The 14,580-nt window shown below is 42.0% G+C and overlaps 1 protein-coding gene across 14 annotated transcripts in view; it reads left to right on the top strand.

Annotated features, from left to right (window-relative positions):
- cacna1g (calcium voltage-gated channel subunit alpha1 G) overlaps positions 1-14,580 on the top strand; it is a 279,545-nt gene that overhangs the window by 144,221 nt on the left and 120,744 nt on the right. For all 14 annotated transcript variants that reach the window (XM_023341248.1, XM_023341247.1, XM_023341243.1 and 11 more), the window contains one exon: positions 11,358-11,517. In XM_023341248.1, coding sequence (XP_023197016.1) covers positions 11,358-11,517 — 160 coding nt within the window. The remainder of the gene's footprint in view (positions 1-11,357; positions 11,518-14,580) is intronic.

The following is a 14,580-nucleotide window of genomic DNA, read 5'->3' as shown; positions in this document are numbered from 1 at the left end:
ACCTTGAACAGATGGAGTTACGATTGAGTCATTGGAAGCAAAACCGTACGGTCCACTCGAAGCCCAAGCCTAAATCCAAAATGAGACTCTAGTCCAAGAGTTTTACATGTATGTTCACTATTCCTCGTTTAACTAATTGTTTGGTTTTTCAAAGAAGAATGGCCCACAATCTTCCAAAGGATCTTCAGGAGTGAAAAACAGGTTCATAAAATAGTGAGAGGATAGGAATAAATGCATCACACGCTTTCTAGGTGTTCATTCTAAGAAAAACTGAAAACATATTTACTTTAACCTTCCAACTACGCACTACGCTGTATTGATCCATCATGTAAAATCCAAACAGAATGTTTAAGCGGTAGGAAAAGACTACAAGCCAATATCCAGAAACTGCTGCACACCTCAGCCAGGTAAATCAGACGGAACGAGGTTCATGGCGTTTGTCACAGGTTAAAAGGAGGCACCGCACCTTTCAGTCTGATGTCTTGCACTTGATTTGAATTTCTTCTCCGTGTTCGACTGCCAGAACCGGAGCGGCTGTGGCTCAGGTGTTAGAGAGCTGTTCAATCAGCCAGAGGTTTAATAGTTCAATTTCAAGACCATCAATCTGGTGAAGTGTCCGTCATTAAGGCATGAACTCCCTGGTTGTTACTAATGTCTAGTTACCGTCTTTCATGGCAGCTGCTTGCAGAGAAGCGGGAACGGCAAGGACTTTGATTTAATCAATCCAGGATTAAGTGCAGACCGGTTATAATCACTCATTTTATCTATCCAAACCTGGATCAGCAGATCTGCAGACTGTTATAGGGCAGCAGATAATTGAATATCCAGCTAAATCTTTCGCATGTGGATACAAGAACCTAACATGGCATAGATATTCCCAGGGACTTGCTTTTTTGAAAATACAAAAACCACCATTACCCACTGAAAAATTCAAGATGGCTGTCAATGAATTTTTTCTTTTGCGCTTAAACTGCCAAGATTTATAACTCCAATATAACTTTTTTGATGCCAAATCAAGATCTCGTCATACAAAGTCTCGCAATACTGAAGCGTCACAATATTCCTCGTCGTGTTGACAGCGACTGCCGTCGTCATGACTTCATCTGATGAAGTTGATGCCCCAACTACTTTTCAATCATCTGCTTGGCAGCATTTTGGGTTCTCATTAGGAGCGATATCTTTAAACAAAGTGAAAGACGAGACACAAACAACATATGAGCACAGGAAGTTGTTGCTGAAAGACCTAAGAAGCAAAGCTATGACAACCGGTGGCTGGTCATTTAGGGTTATGTTGAGCTACATCACAGTCACAGCTCACTCTATCAGTAGCAACTAGAAATGGTAAATGTTGTACTTGAGATCATACATAGCTCAATCACTGTCTTAAGTTTTGAAGGGATAAAAAGAAATCACAAAAAGATAGAAATCAGTTTGTTGAATGTGTGGCAAAATCAATGAAAACACAGAATAAAGACCTTTTGTAGCATGTATTTGAGGTTTTCTTGAAAGTTTAAATCCTCGTGCTGCCTCGTTCTCGTGAACTCGATATCGCCTCTCAAGCTGTGAGTTTTGGGTGTCGTTACGCTCATGGATCCAATCAAATAATATTTACCGATAATGTTTTTGATCTTGCTTAGTTTTGTCATGTTTGCAAAAAAATTAAATGGGAACAGTCATTGCCTGTCTGGTGGGCACAACCAACCTATCCACTAATCCCCTAAACAAGAATCTTAGCACCGCTGACTTTAAAATGTTTTTTACTTTAGTTTGGGTTTGTTTTTGGTTAATGTTTCTACCTATCCACAGCCCCACACACCTCCTCTGTAACTCTCTCCAGCTCTACATCAGAACAGAAGAGAGAAGCACATCCTGAAACACACACATACTTCCTCACACTTCCCTCAGCGAACACATTGTTCCTGGGCTGGTGTCCATGTTCCTGGACTCCGCCGAAGATTGATGCACTCGCATGGCAGTCCTGCCGGTGAAAGTGACGGACACATTACGCAGGACTACTTTGACCGGCTGCCAACAAACACACCCCCACACGCACACACACCCCAAACAACAAAACTCCCACATCATGTCAGCAGCACATCTCTCACAAACAGTCTGCCACCAGATTGGCCATTACCCTCAAGTCCGATGTGGGTCTGCAGGGACCTTGTCCCAGAGCTGTCAATGGTTGTATCAAGGCCAGCTAGTCGGTTTGTGACAGGCCTCTGTGTTTGGTCTTTATATTCAAAGGGAGCAGCTGTCAGGAAAAAATTGCACGTTGTTCTAGGTGAAAGTGAAGATCCATCTCTTGGCGTGACTTGATTTTGTCGAGTACTAGACGATCCAATAAACCGATAATTGCTCCAGTAAGTGTAGGCAAAATGCAGTGCTGTGAAAGACAAAAAGTATTTGCCAGTCTGAAAACTTTTTGTGAGTGTGTTTGTTTGTTTTTTAGCCATTCAGAGGTGGATTTTTTATTTTTTTGGGTAATCTTTGAATCTTTTTTAACAGTGTTTTGAGCTTAAGTTTGTGAATTTGCAGCTTGGACGTTCTGGTAGAGAGCATATATCATGGTTCTTAATTCTGAAGACTCTACAGCGGCAGTGGGTTTTGACAGAGGCTCTTTTTTCTGAGCCTCTGTCTTACTGTTCAATCACAAACACTGATGTTAAATTAGGCAAATTTGATCTGTTGTGCTCTAGATGTTCTTCTGGGTTTTTATGTGACTTCCTGGATGGGCTTTTAATTCTTTATTGGGGTCATTTTGAAAAGCTAACCACTTTTGGGAAGGTTTACTGCTGTTGTCACCTTCCTAAAATAATTGTCTTTGTCGTTTTTCTCCAAAAGACAATGGAGATTAGACCATTATTTTAGTAAGGTAACAGTGTAATGTGTCAAAATATGTCAATAACGTTCATTATTTGTCACTTAAGATTTCCTTGCCTTCTGACAGCTTCTGTTGAACTCATTTAATGATCTTAATCTGTCAGTAATGAGGCCGGGGTGTGAGTGTGAATGCGGTTAGTAACGGTTATTTCATGAGTCACCAAGGCATATGATTTCATTTTTTACATATATTTACATCATTTAAGCTCACAGAGCTCTAAAATCTAGCTACTAACATACAAAGACAAAAAAAAGTCTTGAGTTTTCAACTTTGCTAAAAAAAAACCCATTATTTTTTAACCTCAGGGTTAACTTTAGCATTTAAACACCTAGCATTCTGAATAATTATTTAGAATAATGTTTTGCCACTCTGGAAAAAAACCCAACTTCTAGACAATTTAAATGGCCCCATTTGTTCTCTTCTCTTCTTATTAACGCCTTACCAATGTCAAGGGGTTACCCTCTGGGAAGTTGATGGTAAACATGGGATGTAAAAGTCATTTTTGAACAAGTTGTAGCTGCAAAGAAGCATAATCTTGGCTCATGTTGGAACCAAATATACAAGATATCAAGAGAAAATGGTCAAAAAAATCTAACATTTTGCTGTTCCAGATGATGATGCGACAATGGTACCGCTAACCCTAACCCACCATCAATCCACGTCAACAACAACCTGTACTTTAAAGCCAAATAACTCAAGCTTGGACAGGTTGGATGCAGAACATCTCTGACAATGAATAGGCAGATGTAAAAAAAAAAAAACTACAAGATTGGCTCTTGATTGTCTAAGGGCTTCTACCAACTCCTTTTTTTTATTATCCCCAAATGTTTGAGAAAAGCAACTTAGCAGACATTCCTATTGACTTTTCTGCAGGTGGTTGAGGGAAAACCTCACTTAAATCTCTCATTAGTCACAACAGCGTTTGGCAAGCAGTAGCCATTAAGTGATTGGCTGGCAGGGCATAGTCAGATTGACGAATGTGACCATTGTTTCGTGAAGTCAGTATGTCGAGAGAAGATCTGTCTTTAACTTTCCTTCAGTTGAGCAAATAATTTCTGAAAAATTGATTGATTGATTGGTTGCTGATTGATGTGACGAGGCCCGTGTTCAACAGGTGATTGCTTCTAGACACAAACACACACACACACACACGCACTTCTCTGTACGATAGTCATTGTTTGTGTGTCCAACACATATAATATTCTTATTTTGTCCTTTATGCACACAAATACATCAAATATCTTAGAATCCTTTTTTCCTCCTTTACAGTTTCTGGAAATCAAATCTGAAGCTTTCGCTCAAATTTGAATGTTTTTTCTTTTGGTGAATTTAAACGGTTGCTAAAACTGGCAGCTAGGAGGTTACAAAGTTCGTGTTTTGGTTAAGAGAAAATTAGCTATTTTTTTGTATTTGTAAAAAATGTTTTTGCAGTCAAAATCACTGATTTTGTGGCTCTACTTTTTAAATATTTGCAAGAAAGTTTGCAATATTTTTCCCTGTTAAACCGAATGTAACTGGTTATAACAAATCTTCACTCTCTACCAGGTATGTTTACTTCCTCATAACCTCATCCTGCATCCTACGTGGCGACTTCCTGTTACTGAGCTCCAGTGTTTCTTAAAGCGACAGCAGTGGATTACCGAGACTTGAAGATTAACTTTTAGGAAAACAACAAAGTTAACATTAAACTTGATTGTAACAATACCCCAACAGTGCCAACAAATGTTAGCATTCACCTAAGGATGGAAATGACTGAGGCAGTGTGATGGACCAAGCAGTTAAGGAACAGCCAGGCACCGGTTCAAAGTCAAAAATAATTGTTTTTTATTTAACCCAAAACAAAACTTGGGTAAATAATAGAAAAAATGACAAAATTTGGGCCCATAAAAGAGGTCAAAGTAACAGACATCAACTCAGACTAACTCAGAAAACAGACCTCCCAAACAGAGACAAAAGGGGACTTAAATACTGGCTGATCAGGCCACATACAAAACACAAAGGGGAAAATACACAGAAACCTAACTGAAACTAACATAGCAAATCCCATTCCCCCCCCTCTGGATGATGAGTAATGGTGTGAACCAATTTGCAGTCTCAGCTGGCTTGCTCCACCCCTTCTCCACCTCTCTGCTCTCCTAAGGATTGGGCAGCCAGCACACATTTGTGTGGCTGTAACTGCAGCCATCACAGGCAGAAAGATCGATATTTTTCTCTGATTTTTTTATTTTTATTTCCTCTTTAGAACAACATACTTCTGGTACAACATAGATCTACGCAGTTTACACAAAGTGAAACACAAATACACACCTATAGATACATTCACTGGTTAATCTATCACAAAGCTTTTTAGGGTGGATGGAACATGAAGTTTGTGAAGCGGAGATAAAGAATCCAGATACTTGAAAATTTTTCCTTTGTTAAATAAAGAGAGCAAGTCAATAATATTCCAAAGGAAAAAAACTTTGTGCCACAATGTTTTTAGAAGGACGTTTAAAGAATAAAACAAAGGTGGGTTCTGTTTTCAGGTGGGTAAGGTCAGGTGTAGCAATCCGTGACCAGGAAGTGGTGGTGTGAAAGGAGCAACAGCCAAGCCAGCTCCCCATTACCCATCATCCCCGGCTCCTGAGGATTGTTTACTCCGAGGATTATCTCCTTTCCTTTCCGAAAGACGTTTAGTCATCTCCATCTGGAGCTGCTGACATGAAGGACGTCACCATCTTAATCTGTAAAAATAAATAAATAAATAAAAAAATCTGAGGTGCTGGCTCGCAGCTCATAAACCTCATTAATTTACCGGACCAAAAGAAAAAGAAAAAAAATCACAATCAGCCTGCGCCGGACCCCGGACCTGGACGGGAGAGCAGAGGAAGCAGGCCTAATCTGCCTGCTAACAGATGGCTCCCAGATCACACACAGTGGTCCGCCTGCCAGCCCGTGTTGGAACGGAGCGGCCGCCCACGGCGGGGTTGGAGAGGCCGCGCAGGCAGAGGAGGAGATGATTGTTATTGAATATGAAATGTCGATCGCTCGGAATGAGCTCGCCATCCAGGTCGTAGGCAGGTGCCTCCGATCGACTCACTCGTCTGCCCCGCATGGACACGGGTTCTTTGGTGTTGCGCAGATGAAAAATTTATCTCGTGCAGAGCCGTCCAACAAATGACCAACGACCCAGATGCTTTCATTTATAACAACCTCACACACGCACCGGTCGGTCTTCAAACACACATTCTGGCAACACAACTAGTTCACGGACTTGTCTGCCTTGGCAAGCGTTAGCTCTGCTATCTATTTAGAATCGATAAATGATCGTTTTTCTGACGTAGTTCAAGTGCAGGATGTGACCAGGAGGAAGGAGAATAATCCTGGTTCAAACGTCACTGAAAGGATTCTCAGGCAGTTCTCAATAGGTCTGTCACAATAAACAATAAATTGATTAATCGCATGATACATTAAAAGAAACCCAATAATTTTCATTTGCTTGATTTATTGATATCCTCTTTTCACCAAAAACTGGATGAGAAAAGTCTTCAGTCTGGTGCTTTGGTCTCAACAAGTCCCTTTTTTGAAAGACAATTTTGTTTACAGAGACTTCATAACTCCTTTTATTTTCTTTTATTTAAAATGTCTTCCAGTTCCAGTGTTTAAATGTTCATTAGAATTTTAAGTTTATTGATCCTTGAGATTGTGTTCTTGCATTATTATGCCATCATTGCTATTATATTGATTGAAAATGGTCTCAAAATAACAATACTATTGCTTATCATAAGCTCTGGGACGATGTATCATCCCAGAACCTAGATTAGAGTATTAGATTCTCGGTCTTTTTCACAGATGTTTCAATAAAATTACTTAAGTTATTGAGAGATTCCCCATCTTTATCGAAGAACTCATGCTTTAAATCGAAATGCAACTAAACGAAAACGATTGGGAGGAAAAACATGATCCGAACACTAACAGCAGAAGGCAAAGTCACATTAATGCTTCTTCAAGTTAGAATAAAATATTTGTCAGACAAAAAGGGAGATTTTTGATGAAGAAGAAATCTACAGAAGGTTCACTTTGTCACGTTTAAACCTAAATGTGGCCGTCGCTCGTCTTGTGGGTGCATCCGCTTGAGGGGCTGTCAGTGAGGTATTCCATCCATGTGGCGCAGCTTCCTCTCTGTCTCCCATAAAGCCATTCAGCGTGCGGACGTTAATCCCGGCTCCTGTCATAAACTCGGATGGGACTTAGTGGCATCTTCCCAGATCGGCAGGCTGCACTCGAAGGCAAGAAGTCAGAAAACTGAAAAGACACTGAAGAACCGCTGAGGATTTGAGAAGAATCAAACATGAACCATTATCGTCCAATTCTGTTATAATCCGTAACAGCGACCGTCTTTAGAGAGTACCTTAAATACAGGATGTTCAGAGCTTAGACACGGCCGTGGTAAGGAACGCTAAACCCAGACCAACACTTAACAAGACACGAGTTTTCGTGAAAAGTGACACTAGAGGGGCCACAGCGATGGATTAGTAACGGGCACAGAGCTCCACTTCCAGTCAGACACCACCATGGTGAAGGTAAGATACTGGTATTTTCTGGTATCATTACAGCTGAGTTTATTGGATCTTTTCAGGTTGAAGATGGACTCAAAATCAACCCCCAAACCTTCTTCTGAGTTTTAGAAAACACTTTCTTCAAGCAGTTGTTCAGGAAGAAGTCTGCACTTTTCAAAATGAATCCAAGCCCTCCTGTGCGTGGCTAGCCATTAAAGCTGTTAAAGATGGGAAAACCTGTGACAAGGCTTTTCTTCTTCACTTGACTGGAACCCAACTGAAGGAGAACGCTTTTCTGTCTTTGCTTATTGCCTCTCTGTGCTTCCTATGACTTCTTTGAACACTTTACTGATACTGAAAGTACTTACCATGACACGGCGGTGTCAAACTCATTTTTGTTTTGTGCCAAATCAAGATCATGAATGCTCTCGGAAGGCCGGCTGTGCCAGAATGCATTGATAAAACCTGTTCATAAATGTTTTAAAATATCAATGAGTTCTTAAAATTAAATAGTAATATTGAACATAGTTTCAGTCCCTTCAGGATTTTGTGTTTGTGGCACAATTTATAACGAAAAACGTGACTTTTTCTTACTTGCTGCATAGCTTGTGGACTACAATCTGACATCAATTAAGGCTGAGGCAGCTGATTAGTACAAGTAAGAAAGTTTTTGACAATTTTTAAGAAAAATCTGCAACTGTCTCCCAATTGACAGCACAAAAAAGTGCGGGGATTTGTTGATTTTGCATAAATTTCCACTATAATTCTCAAGAAACCAATGGGACTGATTGATATAATTTGGCAGATAAAAGCTGTGCGGATGTGATTGATAATATAATATTAAAGCACACTTAGTGTTTAGTCTAGAACAGGGGTGGGCAACTCCAGGCCTCGAGGGCCGGCCTCCTGCAACTTTTAGATGTATCTCTACTTCAACACACCTGGGTCAAATAATGAGGTCATTAGCAGGACTCTGGAGAACTTGACTGCACTGAGGAGGTGATTCAGCTGTTGGATTCAATGTGTTGGACCAGGGAGACATCTAAGAGTTGCAGGACACCGGCCCTCGAGGACCAGGATTGCCCACCCCTGGTCTAGAACCTAGAGGGCCACATAAAAAGCTATGGCCTTGAGTTTGACTTGTGTGCCATAAGTCGTCCTCTCTCAATAACAACATTCACAGAAGAGTGTTTTTCTGTGACCTGGTAGCAACACATGGGTTCTGCTTTTTCAGATTCAAGCAGATTTTACTCAATTTGTGCATCACTAGTCTAATAAAACTTGTGTCTGAAGAACAGCAACTGGTGACTCATACCGTCGTTTTCAACATTGACTTGCTCATCTTTAATCACATCAACCTTAATAAAAGCCTTACAGTGCGGCTTTTATTAAGGTTTTCACGGCAGGCTGAAAGAGCCTCTTGGGTTATTGTGTATTCGGTTCAGCCAGTATGTGCTAAACCATGTGCCACCGTCTGACATGAGTAGAAGAAACTCCAAAGCGTTGTTCTTCAAACCCGTCGGATGTCATTCAGGAGTCACTGCGGTGTTGTTGTTGTTTTTCCAATGTCGACCGTCCCTCCATCCCAGCTGCGATTCACTCCTTTCGGATCTTTTCCTTTGAGAGAACAAAAAAGGCGTGAAAGGCGCAATCCAAGCATGTGAGCGTTTCCCCCGCCTAAGATTCATGCCATCGCTTATCCTCCTGTCCTTCAGCTGTACTTTTTTTACTTTTTTTTTTTTTGCTCCTGTCCTGCCTTCATCTACTCTCCGTCTCCACCGTCACTGCCTCATTTGTTCTCCAGATCTGTGAAAAGTCTGCGAGCTCGTCCTTGTTTATCTTCCCCTGGTCTGACAGCGGAAAGAAGCAAAGGTTTCCTGTGCAGTTTGTTCAGGCATTTAAATTTAAAAGTGACAGAAAAACACCTGGAATCCCGCGAGGTGTGGTCTGCCACTGCCTGGAGGAAAAAAGTGCTGGAATATGGATCGAGTTTGTGTGTGTTTATAGGAAATCTTTAATGTCTTCGGAAAGATCAGACTAATAGTAAAGCAAAACACCTTTTATCGAACCCTCGCTTGGCTTTCTTTTCTCCCAATAGTCCAAGCAAAAGATCAGAAAACTCTTATCGTCTTCCTTGGTTTCTCTCCTCCTCTGCTGCATCGACTCTCCGTCCTTCTCGCGGGTCGCTGTCAGCTCAGGAGACGAGATCTGTTGGCACTCTGGCGGGGGAATGACCTGGCCTCTCCAATTACCCAGAAAACCCCAGATCAGAAAAATGATCCTCATTATTGACGCCTGATTCACTGAGCCGCCGAAGTGGGAGACGGGAGAGAACAGCAGACACCGACAGGGGAGGGAGGGAGGCGACGAGAGATTAAGCGGCGGCATGAAAAGAGAAAATTGAACACGTTTAGCCAAGATGGATAGACAGATAGCAGGATCTGTGTGACGCAGGGACACTGGCAAAGGTAGCAGAGGGACAGTGTAGGCGGGTAGGAAGTGTGAGTGTGTGTTGTCAGAAACTTGAAGGAACACCGTCCAGAGCAGATGGATTCTGGGATGTCATGTACAAGCGGCGAAGAAGCAGATCCGTGCTTGGCGCTTTAAATCATGAGAGCTCCAGAGCATTTTGTGCAGAGCTAACAAATCTCTGAGCTTCAAGGTGTTGTGTAGAGCGATGGTCGGGTTTGGGTCATTTCTTGGCTTGTGTGGCACATTTAAAAAGCCTGCAGTACATAAAGATCAGAGAAAACCAAAGGAGGATGCAGAAAGTTGGGTTTATCTACTTATTATAGTCTTATTATAGCTTATTATAGTTTAACCTGTTGTAGCAGTTAATCGTATTGTAAGAAGTGCAGCGCACAGAACATACACACGCCTCCATCAGAGATAAGATCCTATCAATCAATCATCCCAGATGATTTGCACTCGACTCACCCATCTTGTCGATTTTTGCGGTTACGACAAGGGATGAAATGGCACTGGAAGATGTTAAATAAAAACTACAAACAGCAGAAGAAGTTACACTGGTTATTATTATGTTAGCCTGAAAACGAAAGCAGTAAAATTGTTAATAAAGTACAATATGTTGGGTCGGATCGGGCTCGAACATAATGCCTATGGGCTCGGTCCGGGTTGACCTTTTTGGGCTGGATCTAAACTCTAGCGTGCCTAAAGGGCAGGGACTTCTTTGTGTCAATACGTAGCTTCTCATGAGAGGAGACAGAAATCACATGAGGGGTACCCCAAGGTTCAATCCTTGGACCCATCTTATTTAATATTTACATTCTCCAACTAGCTCAGGTTATAACAAGAAATCAGATTAGTTACCATAACTGCACAGACGACACAGAGCTCTACACTACGTTGTCAACATGACTTGACTTGACTCTCATTGGTTGCCCATACTGGACAGCTGTTGCCAAGCAAACCAACACCAACAGTAAAAATGAGAGATTTCCAGTAAGTTGGACTTTCACTCAGCAGCACATTCATGATTAGCAGTTTCACTTCACAGCAAGCAGATTTCTGATTGAAAACATTTATCAGTGGTGTAGAACAGTATGTTGCCTCTGGAAAATTCCTCTCCAGCATTCACTTCCTACATCTGTGATACTTTTGGACAGTGGTCTCAAACCCCAGTTTTCAAGAGTCAGAGTCCTGCAACATTTGTCCCTTGTCCTGCACTTGAATCACGTGGCTACACAGCCTCACTAGCATGCAGTCAGGTTCCACTCTCCATCTTTTATATTTGCAATAAATGGCTGCTCAGGTGAGTTTCACGCAGAACTCTAAATTCCCATTACTTGCCATCCTGGATTGGCCAACTGATCAAATTATGCGTAACGTCAGAGTAGCGTCTCACATGGTAAAGGTTGCGCGGTCATTGTACTGTATGCGGAGTATTTGACCCTGTCCTTGCCTCTCCTCTGCAGGTATGCGCATACTGGTGACCCTGCTGCTGGACACGCTGCCCATGCTGGGTAATGTGCTGCTGCTCTGCTTCTTTGTCTTCTTCATTTTCGGGATCGTTGGCGTCCAGCTGTGGGCCGGCCTGCTCAGAAACCGCTGCTTCGTCAAAGACAACTTCTCCTTGTGAGTTCCGCTCTGTGTGTGTGTGTATTTGTGTCATTTAGTGCGGACAAAAAAAAACAACCAAAGAACTTTTAAGTTGGACTGTGGGTGTAAACTTAAAATATGTTTTATTCATTGGGCGGGTCAAACAAAATCCCGCTGGCTGAAATGTGGGCGGGAAAGCGTTTCTCCACTGAAGTGTGTTGTTTAAAACTGTTTTTCAGACTTCACAACAACCTGTCAACATGTTGGACCTTACCTGTGTAAATATAATTTCCAAACAAATCCTCATTTTTATCTGCCAATAACACATGTATTGATAAAATGTTTGGGCAAAGTCTCAGAGCCATTTTTCCATGTTACTACACCGGAGCGCTGATTCTTATTCCTTACAGGTGCCACTGTCTGGCATTTATCAAAGTCCACAGAGTCCAAACTTTACTCTGACGGTGGGAACCAAAGATTATGGTGATGGTAAGGAGGCATTTCAAGCCTAAGTCCTCGAAATACCAGTGAAAATCAGTAAAAATCTTGACTGCAAATATAAAAATAGTTTGATTACTGTGATGTCAAAAAAATACATTTCAATGAACTCTGAATGTGCCAAGGGTGTGAATAATTTTGGCTTGATTGTCTACATAGTCGAAACAGAAATTGTAGCAAGCAGTTAAAACACTAGAAACCCCTGGAACAAATGAAGAGATGAGGAAACCACTGCAGACATCAACCTTAATATCCGGACTATGAGCGCCTCAGAATGCATACATTAATCTTAAAAAGAAAAAAAAAAGCATTCATAGGTGTCCATGTTGTTATAGGGGATGTCTACAAAGAGGTTGTTTTTTTTTTTTACTTCTAATGAAATACCCTCAAATAACATACATACAGTGCCTGCTTAAAAATTTTATCCAATGAAATACATTTGCCTTCTAGGAAAAGTCATTGATTGCTATCTTTATCTTCATCCTTCGCGCCAAAACCAAAAAAGTCATGTTGGAACTGAACATCCTCAGAATGACTTCGTCACACACTTTCCCGTCTTCTCTTTTGTTGTCTCTCTCTCTCTTAACGTCGGCTTCGTCTCGGGGCCCCGAGACGAAGAACTCTAGCATCAAACATTAACTTATTTCCTGAATTTATCTATAGCCGGTCTTAACGCAAACAACCTCGGTTAAAACTATAGGGGGCGATGATTAGAATGATCGCCCCCGAGCTTGTGCTGTCCTCATCGCCACGACGCGGTCCGCAATCATCCAAATATCAGCCGCGTCATTGTTAAAGTCGCAGTGTTCAGAGCGTGTGAAAAACGTAGCGCTCTTATGCTCTGGAAATTACGGTAAACATCATTGGAAAGCGTGTTGGAAATGATAGAACCCATTGGAAACACTAGTAAGCACTGAGAGCAGTAAGACATTGGAAACCATTGCAGACTGAAGCAGCCGCCACCATGTTTACATGGCACTTTTTGCATGTAGACCAAAAAGTTCACATTTTGAGTTGTTTCTTCAACATCTCGGCTTCCTCCCCTCAAATAGTATAAGTGGAAATCTGTTGCGCAATGTGAAAAAGTTCAAAGGGACAACTTTTGCAGAGCCTCTACGACTTGTCGCTTTATCGCGAGAGCGCCATTGGAATCGCCAGTTGAAAGTAAGTCTGCGGGACGTCAAAGTAACTTCATCCTTCTTTCAAACTGGGTCACGCGCCACCGTCAGTGAGGCTTGCGACTCTGACGCCTCATCGCCGTGATGAATGGAGGACTGAGACAGGTTCGGGAATAATAAAAAAGGCCCTGGATCGTGTGTGCTCCTGTATTTGGGAACATTGGTACCCATAAGTTATTCATGTTGCCTGAGTCATCTAGGGACCATTACTCTCTATGGGATTTATGACACCTCACATCTGTAATTTAAGTTCATGCATTATGCCTTCGGTGTGCAGACATCGTTTCTGTCGTCACTGTCGGTTCTTGGGGCCAGCTAGCGTTCCCTGGAAGGCCTGCGCCTCATAAACGGCGCCAGACTTTACTAACGGGTCTGCTTTACAGGCGGCTTTCACGCTTCGCTTCGCAGCGCTCTCGTCACGTCGCCAAAGCTTTTCAGCAAACACCTGACACATTCACGACCTCCTTTTTCACGCTGATTAGGAGCATTTCAAATCGCCGTTAGAGAGCCGCGGCCCCTCCCTGCGCGTCGGGGCCGTGATGAACGGACACAGGGCTCATCGGCCGCGTAAGTGGCTCCGGCAGATCTACTCGACGTGTGAAGCAGCTTTTAAGAAAGAGAGTGAGAAGTGATCCTGAAGTGGAAAACAGATTGGTCTGATCTCCCCTCCCCACAAGGAAAATAAAAAAGTGCGACTGTGTTTTGCAATTAATAGAAGCTGCCAGCTGAAGGTGTGCTGACAGATGAGCCAGATATAACACAAACGCCAGACGCGTTCCCTCTCTTCCAGATGGAGGAGTGCTATGTGGCAGATATGCCAAGAGGTGCTATGGGAGGCGAGTGTGTGTTCGGATCCAAATCCCCTCAAAAGACATAAGGGTCCCTGCAGGTATTTGGCCCCGACGGCCTGACATAATCTAAAACTAATGATGTTTTACGTGGCTTTGTTTTAGATGTGCTAATCGGTAACAGAAAAAAATGCAGTTAAGACATTTGCAGGTTGGAAGTGTTGTCCCGCTTAAAACCTGCACAGAAACATACGACTGCCACAGAAAATAAAAATAATAATAATAAGCAATCTTTTAACAGCACTGCCATGGTTACTAGCACTAGCTGCAGTGTGTTGGAGCTATGTTTTGACTTTATTTCAAAGTGACTCGCTTTGTTTTGAAGATTTTAAACTTAAGTATATTAACAGTACCTGTCTGAAAACTGTAACAATGTAATTACTTGTGGGGTTCCACAGGCTGTCCATTCTTGTCCAATGTTTGTCTTGAAACAGTGTCTGTCTCTCCGGTAGCCTTTTGGCTTTAAATACCAAGAAGACACATAGTTTGACTAAATCAAAATCAAATCAAATTTGATTTGTATAGCCCATTTCAGCAGCAAGGCATTTCAAAGTGCTTTACATCATATCAAACAC

This window comes from Xiphophorus maculatus, chromosome 10 (genome assembly GCF_002775205.1).
Source record: "Xiphophorus maculatus strain JP 163 A chromosome 10, X_maculatus-5.0-male, whole genome shotgun sequence".
Lineage (NCBI taxonomy): Eukaryota > Metazoa > Chordata > Actinopteri > Cyprinodontiformes > Poeciliidae > Xiphophorus > Xiphophorus maculatus.
The sequence above is the reverse complement of the archived record's forward strand: the minus strand, read 5'-3'. Positions and strand labels throughout refer to the sequence as shown.